General features: G+C 38.7%; 1 protein-coding gene across 5 annotated transcripts in view; it reads left to right on the forward strand.

Annotated features, from left to right (window-relative positions):
* The first annotated feature begins 1,152 nt into the window (after positions 1–1,152).
* The window catches only part of MICAL3 (microtubule associated monooxygenase, calponin and LIM domain containing 3), a 105,108-nt gene continuing 92,720 nt past the window's right edge, over positions 1,153–13,540 (forward strand). For all 5 annotated transcript variants that reach the window (XM_086479300.1, XM_086479309.1, XM_086479318.1 and 2 more), the window contains exons 1-8: positions 1,153–1,416; positions 7,528–7,735; positions 9,262–9,378; positions 10,092–10,193; positions 10,758–10,913; positions 11,485–11,585; positions 12,109–12,366; positions 12,963–13,078. In XM_086479300.1, coding sequence (XP_086335426.1) covers positions 1,153–1,416; positions 7,528–7,735; positions 9,262–9,378; positions 10,092–10,193; positions 10,758–10,913; positions 11,485–11,585; positions 12,109–12,366; positions 12,963–13,078 — 1,322 coding nt within the window. The remainder of the gene's footprint in view (positions 1,417–7,527; positions 7,736–9,261; positions 9,379–10,091; positions 10,194–10,757; positions 10,914–11,484; positions 11,586–12,108; positions 12,367–12,962; positions 13,079–13,540) is intronic.

Below are 13,540 nucleotides of genomic sequence, written 5' to 3' on the forward strand. Positions count from 1 at the left end.
CTTTAAACAAAACCTGCTATTTATGATTGAAACAATTCATTCTGTGGGTCTGGAGGCTGCTTCTGAGAGATCCCCGAAAAGCAGTTAAGAGGAGCAGACCTCCTGTTAGCATATTTAATTTGCTGAGGCCCCCTGCTACCACCTAAAATTTTGTGGGGACCTGCATATCAAAAGAAGTTGAAAACCACAGAATAGAGGAACTGCTATGAGAATCTCACAAGGATTGTGCATTGGTCACATTTCACTCGACACTGCTTACTTACCGACAGGAATATATGGGTAGACTCTTGGTAAGGCAAATGTTTATACTACTTGATGCAACACAGACAGGCATTTTTCTTCAGTCTTGACATCTTTTTTTTAAGCATTTGATTGCTGTTAGCAGGTTTTGCTTCTTTCTAGGATTGCAGTAGCCATCACAGGGTTTGTTATGTCACTATAAAAGCGGTGTTTGCAATGACTGACAAATATCTGCTTGTGCTGTGCCATCCTCCTCTTCTGTATTTGTCATGAGCAGACACATGTACTTTTAGAATGAAGGAACCAAAGCTTATTTTACTGGTGGAATACCAACAAGTACTTCGGGGCAGTAGTGTTTTTAAGACCAACACATAACCGCTCAGTGATCTAGTTATCACAGTGACTGCTATTGTCAGTAAGTCTGTATCTTTTCTTCGAAATCCTCTCCCTGCTTCCAAACATCACGTAACATCTGCCAGTTTACTTGTAACTTCTCTGCTGTTCATTTGAAGTGAGTTTTGACAAAACTTCCTAGGGATTGGCTCAGGTTAAAGTATTTTGTGACTTAACAGAAGCGAGATGTCCCACTGTCTGCAGTGAGGCTCTGTGAGCTTTGGAAGGCTCTGCTTCAGTCAGCTTGGGCAGGTATCCTCAGGGTATTGATCAATTGACTTGCTTAGCACTCATGCATTATTAGTTACTGAGAATCTGGGCTCTCAGTTCAGCAGGCTTAGGCAAAATTTTGGAAAGGAAAAAAAAAAGAGCAAGCTCAGTTACATTTTCTTCTTTTTATTTTATAGGTTAATCATGCTTGTGAGCGAGAGGTGAAAGTGGCTCAGCAGAGCAACATCGGGAAATCTGGCAGACTGGAAGAGAACAGCTGCCCCCCAGGGCAGCTGCAAAGTGTGAAGCATGGAGGAAAGTAAGAATGAGAAGGTGAACCAGGCTCATGTTCTCTTCGACAGATTTGTCCAGGCTTCAACCTGCAAGGGGACTCTCAAGGCTTTCCAGGAGCTCTGTGACTACCTAGAGCTAAAGCCCAAGGACTATCGTTCTTTCTATCACAAACTCAAGTCCAAGCTCAATTACTGGAAAGCCAAAGCCTTGTGGGCCAAATTGGATAAAAGAGGCAGCCATAAGGACTATAAGAAGGGGAAAGCATGCGCCAACACGAAGGTAAGAGATTTATTCATGGTGGTCAAGATGACTATTAGTCAGTTTGTCTCTGGAATACACAATAAAAATGTCTGGTTGTAGAAAGATGTTTACCTGGTGTCAATATAAGCCCGGGGAAAATTCAGGAATGTTTTCACACATAGTATTTGTAATATAGTCACAATTCGTTAGCATTTGGCTCGCAATCAAAAATTGAGTTTGCTACTACCGAATTTGACTGCCCACCTGAATAGGGAAAGTTAAATGGAAATCCTTGGGAATGACCAGAATATTTGTAATTTATTCAGGAGAAGCAGCCTGGAAGTTTCTATATTTTAAAAAAAAATTGAAATACTACATGTTAATTGGTAAACCTTAAATCTTAGTAGGTTTTTCTTTTTTTACTTTTTTTTTTCTAGACAGGGATGTGAGTTTGCTCTTGGAATCTAGATACGAAATATGTATGTTTGGAAACTTCCAATTTTAATTTGAAAAATTCTCGTGACTCTCAAGAGAAGTGAACTTTCCTGCCAATTTGGCAAAATATTCTATTTACTGTTCTTTAGAAACAATCACTTGTATTCCAGGTTCAGAGAAGGAAAAAAAAAAAAAAAAGGTGCTGTGGAGTCTTGTACCAATTCCTTTTCAAAGGTTGGTATGTGTGGTATTTACTGCAGGAATTCCTGCTTTTATGCACACACACCAATTTTTTATTTGAGTTATTGTGAGCTGGTATTTGTGTTGCACGCTTGTTGGACTGTACAGTATGAGCTTATTTATGTGTTTTGTTGTTACTGAAAGCAGTGCTTTAAATCATTCATCAAAATGTGAATGGAATAGGTTATTTTTGCAAATAATCATACACTCTTTTTTTAAAAAAAAGAAGATAGTGTGGAATATGATAAAATTAGAAGAGGATTCTGTCCTCCTTCATTAAAGACAACAGATGCTGCTGCTTCTCTTGAATATTCAGCTTTTGGGAGAAGGAAATATCTTAGTAGGAGGAATTAATGACTAATTCCTCATTAGATAACAGAGTGGGAAATATATCCTGTTTAGGATATGTCAGTCATTTCAGATCTGTGGACTCAAGTTTAATTTCCAACTAGATATTAGAAAGTTATGTTAGTTTCTTGATTATATATTCTGTTTCACTTTCCAGTGGCCATTTTCATATGAAAGGTGAAACTTCCTTGAGAAGTTTATAACTTGTACATCGGATGATCGATAACAGGTGCATATAGTTTAATTGGAAAACAGTAGAACAATTGGAAACTGTTGGTAATCAAGGTGGGCAGTAGCTTCAATGCCCTGAAAGTGCAGCCACTGTTAAGGTTTACATTTTTGAGGCAGCATAAGAAAGGAAGGACTTAAAGGAAGGGTTTTGTGTATATTTGGGAATAAACCTTCCAAGCACTATGGACATCATGGAGAAAAAATAAAACTGTTTGAAAACTCTACTGCACTTTGCAGTCATTGGATTCAGAAATTGCTCTTATTTTGAGTGAAACATGATGGATAGAACTGAAATAGGGTGTTAAAGGCTGTGAAATGAAGACAGGTGGCTTATGGTTTAATGAGAAAGAGATTGAGGAAGCTGTGGAAGAATGTAGAGGTATTTTAACTTACTTGAAGTGATAGACCAAAAGAGTGATTTTCATCTGGGCTCTGAATATATATAGTGGGCAAGACTGTTAACACTGAAAAAAAGATTGTTTTGATAATAGAGGTGCAATATGAAAGAAGGGATTTAATGGAAGAATAAGTGTATGACTTGGATAGTGCTTGAGTATGAGGACATACCAAAAAATAGGCATGAGTGGAGGTTGACATCCAGCTACGAAAGACATTCAGAAAATTGATTGTGACACTTGTCTGGAAGGAAGGTGTTAAGGTGAGTTTAGAAGGATGTTGGAGCTCCATTTTATCATGTTGGTCTTGTACTGACAACTTAGGCAGCCATGAGGAGATGTCAGAAAGGTAGAGATTTTAGCTTGGACAAAAAGTGGTCAACTGTGAGTTGGAAAAGTTCTGTGAATCTACAGCACTGACAAGCTGATTGAACCAATGCCTATGAATGAGGTGATGCAAAGGCAAATTGTAGAGGAAGATGATAAAGACGATGGGCGAAGCCCTATGGGAAGTTGGCGGTGAGAGGAGAAGTGAGGGAAGTCCTTCAGACAGTGCTTTGGAAGAATAGCTGGAGAAATAGAGGAGTACTGGATCTTATATCTGAACAAGACACGCTTTGAAGAAATACATGTGGCCACCTGTCTATAAAACATCTCTTCAAGTGCACTTGAAATGTGGGTAAAAGGAGTAAAACATACTAGGAGTGATGTTTGACTAACGAGTTTGCTAGAGATTTTGTATAGTCCAAAACTTAGCCTATTTCGTGTGCCAAAGCAAAGATAGAGTGTAGGATGGAACTGGAGAAACGGGATCAAGAGAGTGATTGTAGAAGTGGCATGTGGTGATCTTGGAGATGAGATGGTGTTGAGATAAACAGAGAGACTAATGGGGTCATGCATGACTCTTCCCTCATTTAATGATGAGAGAGAAGCCTCAGAACTGTCTGGTGTTGGTGTGAAGGACCAAGGGGGTGGGAGGGGAGAATGATTGCAGTGGACACGCCAGTGATCATGCTGAATTGGACTCTACTAGAGGAATGGGAGGGCTTATTCCGTAGCTGCTCTTCTGTTTGGGTGACAAGGCAAAGAAAGAGAGTAAAGGAAAATAAGAGAAGTGGAGGCAAGCCAGAGAGTCATTTGCCAGTCTTTCTAAGAAGCTTTTGGTGAGATGCTGTACAGAAACACAAGTGAAAAGGGTGGATAGTGAATGCTTAAAGGTGGCACCCCCATCAGCCCCAACCCAGAAACATATAGGACTGCAGTTTTGGGATTCGTGCTATTTTGAGTAGTGAAATTAGTAGCTGAGGAAAAGTGAAATTTATTTAAAAAAATTTTTTTTTTGTTAGCTTGTCTTCAAGAATATATGCATTTGATGATAAGTGATTTTTGTATGCCTTTACATATAAATTTTGTTGAAATTTTGAATGTAAAGAAATGATAAACATGTGTTCTTTTTATATTTTTTCATATATATTTCTGTTAATTACTTGTTTCTTATCCTAATAGTATCTGCCATTAAATGTTTATATGTAATTCCAAAGAGATAATCATAACTATTAAAAGTAGAGGCCTTTTGAGAACTGAATTTTATCTCATTTGATGTTTCCTATCTCATTAGTTTTATTTTCCTAATGTTTAATGTAATTTGCAAACCATTGATTAAAAAATACAGAAATTTAATGTGGAGGTGAAAGAATTTAAAATAAAGATTAGGACTTTACCCATGTTATCAGAACAGAAGTCAGTAATTTCTTCAGGAAGCTCAGCTGCTGTACACTTGAATGTATACCAGTTTTGAAGTTCTCATCCTCTGTAGCATAGCTCTTACTTGACCGTTTAAAAATCGGTCAGGGCTGAAGTGCTGTGACTGGAGCTGGACAGTTAGTTCATCGCGTGGCCAGCGTCCAGGTTAACCAGAGTTCAGATAATCAGCGTTCATGAAAGCAAGACTGGGATGTGATGGGTCGTTCAAATGTAAATAGTACAAATGGTGCTCTCTCTGCATTGGTTATACACACAGAATATGGGATTTCAGTTTGCATTTAACATTCCATTACCATGGTGTTGTTACTGAAAACTTAATATGATCTGTCTGAAAGATCTTGAGCAAGAAGTGTTTCTGAGGGGAGAGACAGCTAGAGTGCATGGAGTTGCAGCAATTGCTTGGAGTCATTGAGGGGAAAGGGAACAAGGAACAACAGTAGCTGACTTGATTTACTTGGCTGGATTGTAGTTACTGCTGTCTGTGAGAGTATCAGGAGGTAGGTTTCTGATCTGAAGCTGGAAGAAGCATTAGAGGTGGAAAAGGGAGCAGAATCTTTTCTTATGGTTTTAGTTGTGCTTGAAACTGACTGTGTTTTATAACAGCATAATTTAATATTTTTGTGATGGTAAAAAAAAAAAAGACAACTTTGACCATGAATTTCTTCAGTTGAGTTGAGTATCGAATATTTTACATCCAGAACATCTAGAGTCTTAAACATAACCTAGATGATGTTAACCACATCCTTGGTTGGGGGCGGGGAGGGGGAAGGTTGTAGAGAAAAAAAAGTTTTTACATTTCTATGACAAAATTACAGGCAATTAATTTATAATTTGATTATGTAGACCTGAGTTTGACTAGTCGGATTTTAGTACATTTCCTTTGCTGTTGTGTACTCCCATCATAACTATTTTATGGGGAAAGTTATCAAAGAATAAAAGTCGCTCAACTCAGTGTGGTCTTGTTGCTTGTTGAATCCAGCCTATTTGAAGACTGTAGCTGTCAGATGAGCAAAATTATTGCCTGGATAAATATAATACACTCAGTGAATTTTCTTAAAAGCTTAAACAAAGAAAGACGAAGTGGTGTTTGAGAGTTATCCTTGCCTGCAAAGAAAACAATATTAAATCGGAAGAATATATTAGATCCTAATTGATTATCCCTTTTAACAAATAAGAAGTTGGACACCTGTTCAATATGCAAGTCTATTTAGGAATTTAATAGCTTAGTGGTTGGGCTTGCCTTTTCTCCCATATGCCTTCAGGTTCCTGAAGCTACTGAAGAAGCAGTGCTGTTATTCTTCCCTTGCCTTTCCTCTAGACTTGGATCCCTACCCTCAGATTTATGTGACTTCTTATCTTCTACCATAGTCTTTGAATTTGCGTGTCAGTTGTTATGTTGTCACTTCTGTGTTGTACTGTTTAATTAATCATTCAGGCTTTTTATTTGCAGTTTCACATTATTTGCAGAATTCATACCCCAGTGAATAACTGGCGAAAATGTGGTGACCTGTAAAAACTGGCATACAGGGATGACCAATGAACAAAGAGCTTTATCTTGGGATAGGCTGTTTATCAGGAGGTTGGGTTCTGGTTGAGTTTTAGCATACTTAAGAATTTCTCAAAGAGCTTTGTTGTCCAGCCACAAGGATACGTAAGGATCTGGAAAATACTGACATGTCAGCAGCAGTCACCACTGCAACAAGGTCTTTATTGAATGTAAGTCAGACCCACCAAATAGAAATCAAAGTACAACACCAATATGCCAAAATGGACTGTGTACTGTACTCCTGCAAATGCACATACCCATGCCGGCTTTCTTTGTGGACCTCACTTTCTGTGGGTCAGAAGTGTCAACTGGCTATCTTGGCTTTTTATTCTTCAAAGAAATTGCTGTATCATTCATTTTTCAGAAGGTACTTCAAACAGTAGATATGCAAGTATTTTACATTCTCAAGTTGTTCATTAGCCTCTGATAGTGTTTGTGAGTAGAGTAGAAAAAGATAGGAGAAGATGAAAGACCTTTGATGTGACAAAGGTTAGGTTGGAGAAAACATGTTTTGATAAAAGTTGTTTAGTCACACAAAGTTTGTATTTACAATTATGTTTACATTCCTGAAGTTTCCTTTGCTGCAGTAGTAGAGCACCAGCATAAGCACAAGTTAGTGCTCTGACTTTGTTACTGTCTGTGCTACTCTAAATGGTGAAATTTGTAAAAGCGTTAGCATCTCATGTATTTATCTGCTGTCGCCATTGCTATGCTACTCACTGATGATGAGGAATTTTTAGTGTTACTGAAGAATTTCTCAAGAGAGGCCAGCTTAGGCTTTGGAAGATGAGAGGAAAACTTGTCATCACACCTTTTTGAAGAAAAAAATTCAATGGGTGGAATGGGGGAGGGAGAAGCCTTCAGAATACTGCTGTTCTCCAGGTGCTTACATAGCTTGGAGAGTATGCCTTGGCAGCTCTTCTTAAAACAAGGGTTGCAAACAGGCACCTTATGTGCCTGCTCCTCCAAACTTTTCACTGCTCTGTGATTTATTTTCAGGTTGCGCTTACTGCTTTAACGTATCGATGGCAGAACGTGGCAGGTAACCGTAGAAAGACTGATCTGAAATTTCAGCTTACATTGCACATAAAGAGCACTTACTGTTAAGAGCCGTGGGACACTTGGAAACTGCAGTAAAAATACCTGTTTCCTCCTGGACTGTGAAGTTACTCTGTGCTGGTTGTTTTGCAGTGTCTGATAATTGGGGCTGGACCCTGTGGCCTTCGTACAGCCATCGACCTGTCATTCCTGGGAGCCAAGGTGGTGGTCATAGAAAAGAGGGATGCCTTTTCCCGCAATAACGTGCTGCATTTGTGGCCATTCACCATACATGACTTGAGGGGTCTTGGCGCCAAAAAGTTTTATGGCAAATTCTGTGCGGGATCCATAGACCATATCAGTAAGTACAGCCGCTGCTAGACAGAGCAGCACTTGTTCTTCACAGGGGAAAAGTAGGTGAGGGCATGGGGTAACTCATTAAAATTCAGCCTACACCAAGCTCTGCTCTCAAGTCCTTATGGTACAATTCAGCGTGACCTTTGCATCATGTGTTTCGGGCTAGACCTAGATGTGAGACAAATACGTTGTGCCATGAGATTATCACATGTGCAATATATATCTATCGTCTTTTATGCCTTTCCAAGGTGTATCTTTTTCCTACACTGAAAAGTACATTTAAGGTTAAAATCTTTTTAATGGATAATTTTCCTATTTTTGCTGTTATTCCTGCAGCTGCCACATTATTGTTTCTCTTGAGCGTTGTAAGCGACTTGTAAAAAAGAAAAATTGCTGAATGCTTTTGAACATCCTTGTGAATGTTGATCTGGAAAAAGGAGGAACAATTTTGGCTTTGTAAATTTTTGGAAGAGTGATGAAGATATTTTCAAGAACGCTGTCAGCCTGTGAATAAGTTTTGATTAAACAGAGGTTTACATATTAAAATTGAGAATAATTTTGATGATTCTCAAATTCTGAGAATTTGAGAATCATCAAATCCGTCTCCTTTGAAAGCTGGATGCTTTGGTGGAGCAGGAGTTACTATTTTTCAGTTTTTCTTTTTTTCAAAAATTTACTAGACATGGCACAGCCAGGTTTTGCCCACCAGTCTGTGTTTTCCACTGGACATAAGTGTGAAGTGTAAAGTGTCACAAACATAGTAGATAAAATTTGGCTTTTTGTCCAAACCAAAAACTGCTTTTTTGCTCTAATTTTTTTTCGGGGGGTGGGCAATGCATGGTAAAACTGGAACATCTTTGGAACTTGAGTCTTGCAGATTGCTTTTCCCTTCCAATTTCTTTCATTTTTATTCTTCCAGTACTTTGTTGTCTTCTTTTGTATCTCAGCACAGCTGAAATTTAGTGTTTAGGTTGAGCATTTTTTCATTCCAGTATCTGAAATATGACGGCAAGGTGTCTTCCTTCAAATTAATAGAGTTTTTCACACTGTCATTTTTCATACCCACTACCTACATTAACTGAAGAGGAAAGAGGTGGTGAGTAACTTACTATGCCCTCATTAACCCAGAGGTGTTAGGATGAAGGTGCAGTTCCGTATTAAGTCTAGGCTCCTCAAATGGCTAGTTGCCATCTGTGACACAAGTACAGTCCTGCTTGTCCTCTCTTCCCTTCCTCTCCTGCAGTACATGTTCTCGTTGTTTCCCTTGTTGCTGATTTGGGGACTGAAACAGTAAAAAATTACTGACTTTTTATTCTTGAAAAGGGCTGGTTTTTTCAGCTGTATAGAAGTTTTTTGGCGTGCTGTGATTTTACATGCCAGTGCTGCCTAGATGATAGTGCTGGGAACACAGTGGGGAAAAGAAAGTGGCATCTGGCCTTTAAATCAGTTTATTAGTAATGTCAAAGAGAGATGCATGGGCACTTGTGCTATTTCCTTTTTCTTTTGTTTCTTTATCTCCTTTTTCTGCAGGTATCCGTCAGCTCCAGCTTATCCTCTTGAAGGTTGCCTTGATCTTGGGAATAGAGATCCATGTCAATGTGGAATTTCAGGGGCTTGTGTACCCTCCGGAGGATCAGGAGAATGAAAGCAAGTAGCATTGAAATGGGTAGTAGAGAAAGGGGAAGTTACGGTAGGATACACAGACTCCTGCTCCTTAACCCTGCTTATGACTCTTCAGTCCTTTCTTTATGCTCCATTAATGATAGTAATTATTAACACACTTTTCCTTGAAATTTTAGTAGGATTTATTCTTTCAAATGACAACTCCAAATTAGCTACTGTATAAAACAAAATCACCTGAGGTACTACACAGAAATAGACCAAGACACAGTAGGTTGTAATTGCTCGTAAAATATTCAAGCCTGTTACACTTAGAAGATACCTTTTAAAAACAAATCCTTTCCTTGCATTCACTGAGGATATTTATATCAGTGAATGAATGATCTGTGTTACGCGTTTTGTATCTTTGTGAGACCTGTTCTCTGATCGCCATGGGACATAGTGGCTTACTTCTTTTTTGGCGTCATTCTATTAATTGAATAGATAGTAGAGAAGCTATAAAGGTTGCATGATCCCTAAAGGTAGTAGTCAGGGGGGTTTTACCAGAGGTGTCTCTACCTCTGATTCACACAGAGTGGCTGTGCACTTCAGCAATAGCCCTGTCAACAGTATAGCTGTCCTGCAGTGCATCTTTACTGACCATGTGAGGAAGGGATTATGGATAGTAAGAAGTGGTTTTATGTATTCGTTCTATTATGAGCACTGTTTATATTGTCATTAACTTGGAGTTTTATCAACAGGAATAGGTTGGCGTGCATTGGTCCACCCAAAAACCCATCCAGTATCTGAGTATGAGTTTGAAGTAATCATTGGAGGGGATGGCAGGAGGAACACCTTGGAAGGTAATGGTGTGTCCTTAATTCGCTTTCAAATAGAACTTATTCTTAAATTAGCTAGAACACAAATGACCATTACCATCCCAGTCAAAATCTGGGGAGACATTTGACTGGTGAGAGGGGAGATTAAAAGTCCATGTAAAAATAAGTCCATTTGCATCAGACACGTGGGTAATTTTTTTCCTCTTCCTATCCACTAGCAATGGAATAGGTGCTATGACCTGGATAATTTTTCCTACATTTTTTCTTTGAGTAGTGTTGTAGCTCTTGCTTTTGGGAGTAGGAACTGAAGTGTTGAATATTATTCTGTGTAGTAGAGAATTCTATCTCGATATTTTTGATGCAAGTTGCAATTTTTGGAAAAGAGGAAAGAAGGAGAAAGGGAGCTTTTTCCCTAAACAAGAGCTTTTATTTTTCTGATTAAGCAATTTTTGCTTCCTCTGTGGAGGAGTTTGTAATTCGTCAGATCCATTCTCTCTTTATTTTGTCAGGGCAGCTGTCTGTGGCTTGCTGAGCCTTCTCTGAAGGTATGCGTTGTTTTTCAGTGTTATTACTTTATCCTTCCTGTAGGATTTCGCCGAAAAGAGTTCCGTGGTAAACTAGCAATTGCTATCACAGCAAACTTCATCAATCGCAACACCACAGCTGAAGCCAAAGTAGAAGAGATCAGCGGTGTGGCCTTCATCTTCAACCAGAAGTTTTTCCAGGATCTGCGAGAAGCCACAGGTTTGCCAGCAATTGCCAGATTTCCAGTGAAAACTGTTTGTCTTTATTATTACAACTTTGTAAATCGGATATCATGTTTAATCAATAAATGAACATCTTGTGCAAGGAAGTCAGTTGTTGCTGCCTCTCTTTGAAATCTGACTTGCCCATTTTTGCAGCTGTTTTTGTACAGCTGTACAAAGCAGGTGTGTGTTATTCAGATGTGTGTCATTTTTGTTCGGAAGTAGAGAATTTATTTCCCTGAATGTTTTCAGGAAATCTGAGCCCTGAATAGGAAAAGTCTGAATCCTGAGTTCAGTTTCCTGCACTCCGCCTCTGAATGCAAACCTTGGAGTGATGATAAATATTTTTTTAAAAAGAGGTAGCTATATGCAGGTGAAATGTGCTGTTCATGGTTTTGTTGAAGATTCAGATTTTAAAGTCATCAAAACTATGGCGGAAAGCCACTTGGCATCCTCTTTCTAAGGCTTTCGACCCATGTAGTTTTAATTTGCTTTCTTCCAATAGAGCTTGTGTTGCATGTAACATGTTACTTGTTCCTTCACTACCATGTCTTTTGTTCTGTCGCAAGGTATTGACCTGGAGAACATTGTCTACTACAAAGATGATACACACTATTTTGTCATGACTGCCAAAAAACAGAGCTTGCTGGAAAAAGGAGTGATACGGCATGTGGGTATTAACTGTTCCTGTATTTTGTATAAACTAAGATTTTTTTTTTGAACAATTTAGTTTCGGTATGCTGAAAGAAAGGAAACATACTCTTCTTTCACCATAGCTCACTTAATTGAGCTTCCCTCATTTTATGGGAATGAAAAAGCAGGAAGTGAAGAAAGTATTGGAAACTCACCTATATCTTATTCTAACAGAAGCTGATTTAAAAGTGATTTGGCCACAAATGAATAAATAAGGATTGGGGTCTTGTGCCTTTTGTCTGAAGTGTGTGAAGAGAGATGCTCCGAAGTTCCTTAGCCCTTTCACAGTCAGGAGTGCTAGCAGGACTGATAACTGTTTGCAATAAAAGATTTACTGATTTTCTTTTGGAAGCATAAACACAGATAGGAATGAAAGAAATCAGAGGGCAAACCTGTGTTAGTGGATTTGTAGGAATTTTAATGCCAACTATTGTATATACCAGTCTTAACATAAACTTGTGGATTTGGCTATTTCACTTTTACTTTTCTCTTTTTGGCAGGATTTTGCTGACACAGAGTTACTACTCTCACGGGAGAATGTGGACCAGGAGGCTCTGCTAAACTATGCCAGAGAAGCTGCTGACTTTTCCACTAATCAGCAGCTGCCATCGCTGGACTTTGCCATCAATCACTACGGTCAGCCAGATGTGGCCATGTTTGACTTCACGTGCATGTATGCATCAGAGAACGCAGCCCTGGTGCGAGAGCAGAATGGCCACCAGTTACTTGTGGCACTGGTTGGGGACAGTCTCTTAGAGGTTTGTGTTTTAAACTTCCCATGTGTAAACAGTGAATTGAAGCATAAACACAAGCCATTGCACCCATCACCAAAATACATGCTGCCTATAAGAGAGTTACTGTAAGGAAAACTGCTGTTTATTATATAATAGAGTGGGAGATTTGATGGAAGGGTAGGAGCGTTGGGAAAACAGAATATTTAGGATGGCAATCATCTTGCTTAAAAAAAATGTGTGCAGAGGTTTTTCTGAAGTTATGTCTGTTCCATCTGCTTCTTATTGGGACGATCAGACTCTCTACAGGTCCTACTGCAGGCCCATTAACCAACAACAAAATGCTACTTATTAAAAACTAGTCTTGAAGAGAAGCTGTTAAGGCACCCCAGGCTATGAATTGTTGTTGGAAATAAAGGCACATTGACTTTGGGGGAACTCATGGGTAATTCACCATACATCTGCTTTCCTCTAGCTCAGTGGGAGTAAAGCTTTAAGCTAATTACTGAGCTGTAATTTCCCAGCAGATTACCATGTGAATATATTCTTGATATTTGTTTAAAATTTTCCCTAACTGATGCTTTTCCTTTCTCTGCTTTTTTTTTTGTAAACTATAATATTAGCCATTTTGGCCAATGGGAACTGGAATAGCCAGGGGATTTTTGGCTGCAATGGACTCTGCCTGGATGGTACGAAGTTGGTCGCTCGGAGCTAGTCCTTTGGAAGTTCTTGCAGAGAGGTAACAGAGAAAATGAATACACTTTTGGTTCTAATCTAATCTTCCAATGTCTCATCATTCATTCCAGTTTCTTTTAGTATAAATATTTAGACAGAATGGGAGATACAGGTTTTCACTGTTTTTAGAGGATGCTTGTGGATATAATTCAGTTGAAGAAAACATTTCCTAAAGAGCTGATAAACCAAAATATTATTTGTAGAGGAATAAGAAACGTTGCAGCGGTTCTTGATCCTAGTTTTAAAAGCAGATTAGACGAAGAGTCTTTTTTTTGGTGCTTATTGGTATTACATGGAGAAAGTGAGACTTACATACTGTCACCAGCCTTGCAATAACAAACCAAATGAAGATGTGGGTGCCTTTAAAGTACCAGAGACAAAAATTTTTGCCATCCCCTATTGTAAATATCTTTTATGATTTTCTTTTAAGGAAGCTATGACCTGCTTTTATTTCATGTTCTCCTAA

This window comes from Leptosomus discolor, chromosome 1, assembly GCF_034619465.1.
Source record: "Leptosomus discolor isolate bLepDis1 chromosome 1, bLepDis1.hap2, whole genome shotgun sequence".
NCBI lineage: Eukaryota > Metazoa > Chordata > Aves > Leptosomiformes > Leptosomidae > Leptosomus > Leptosomus discolor.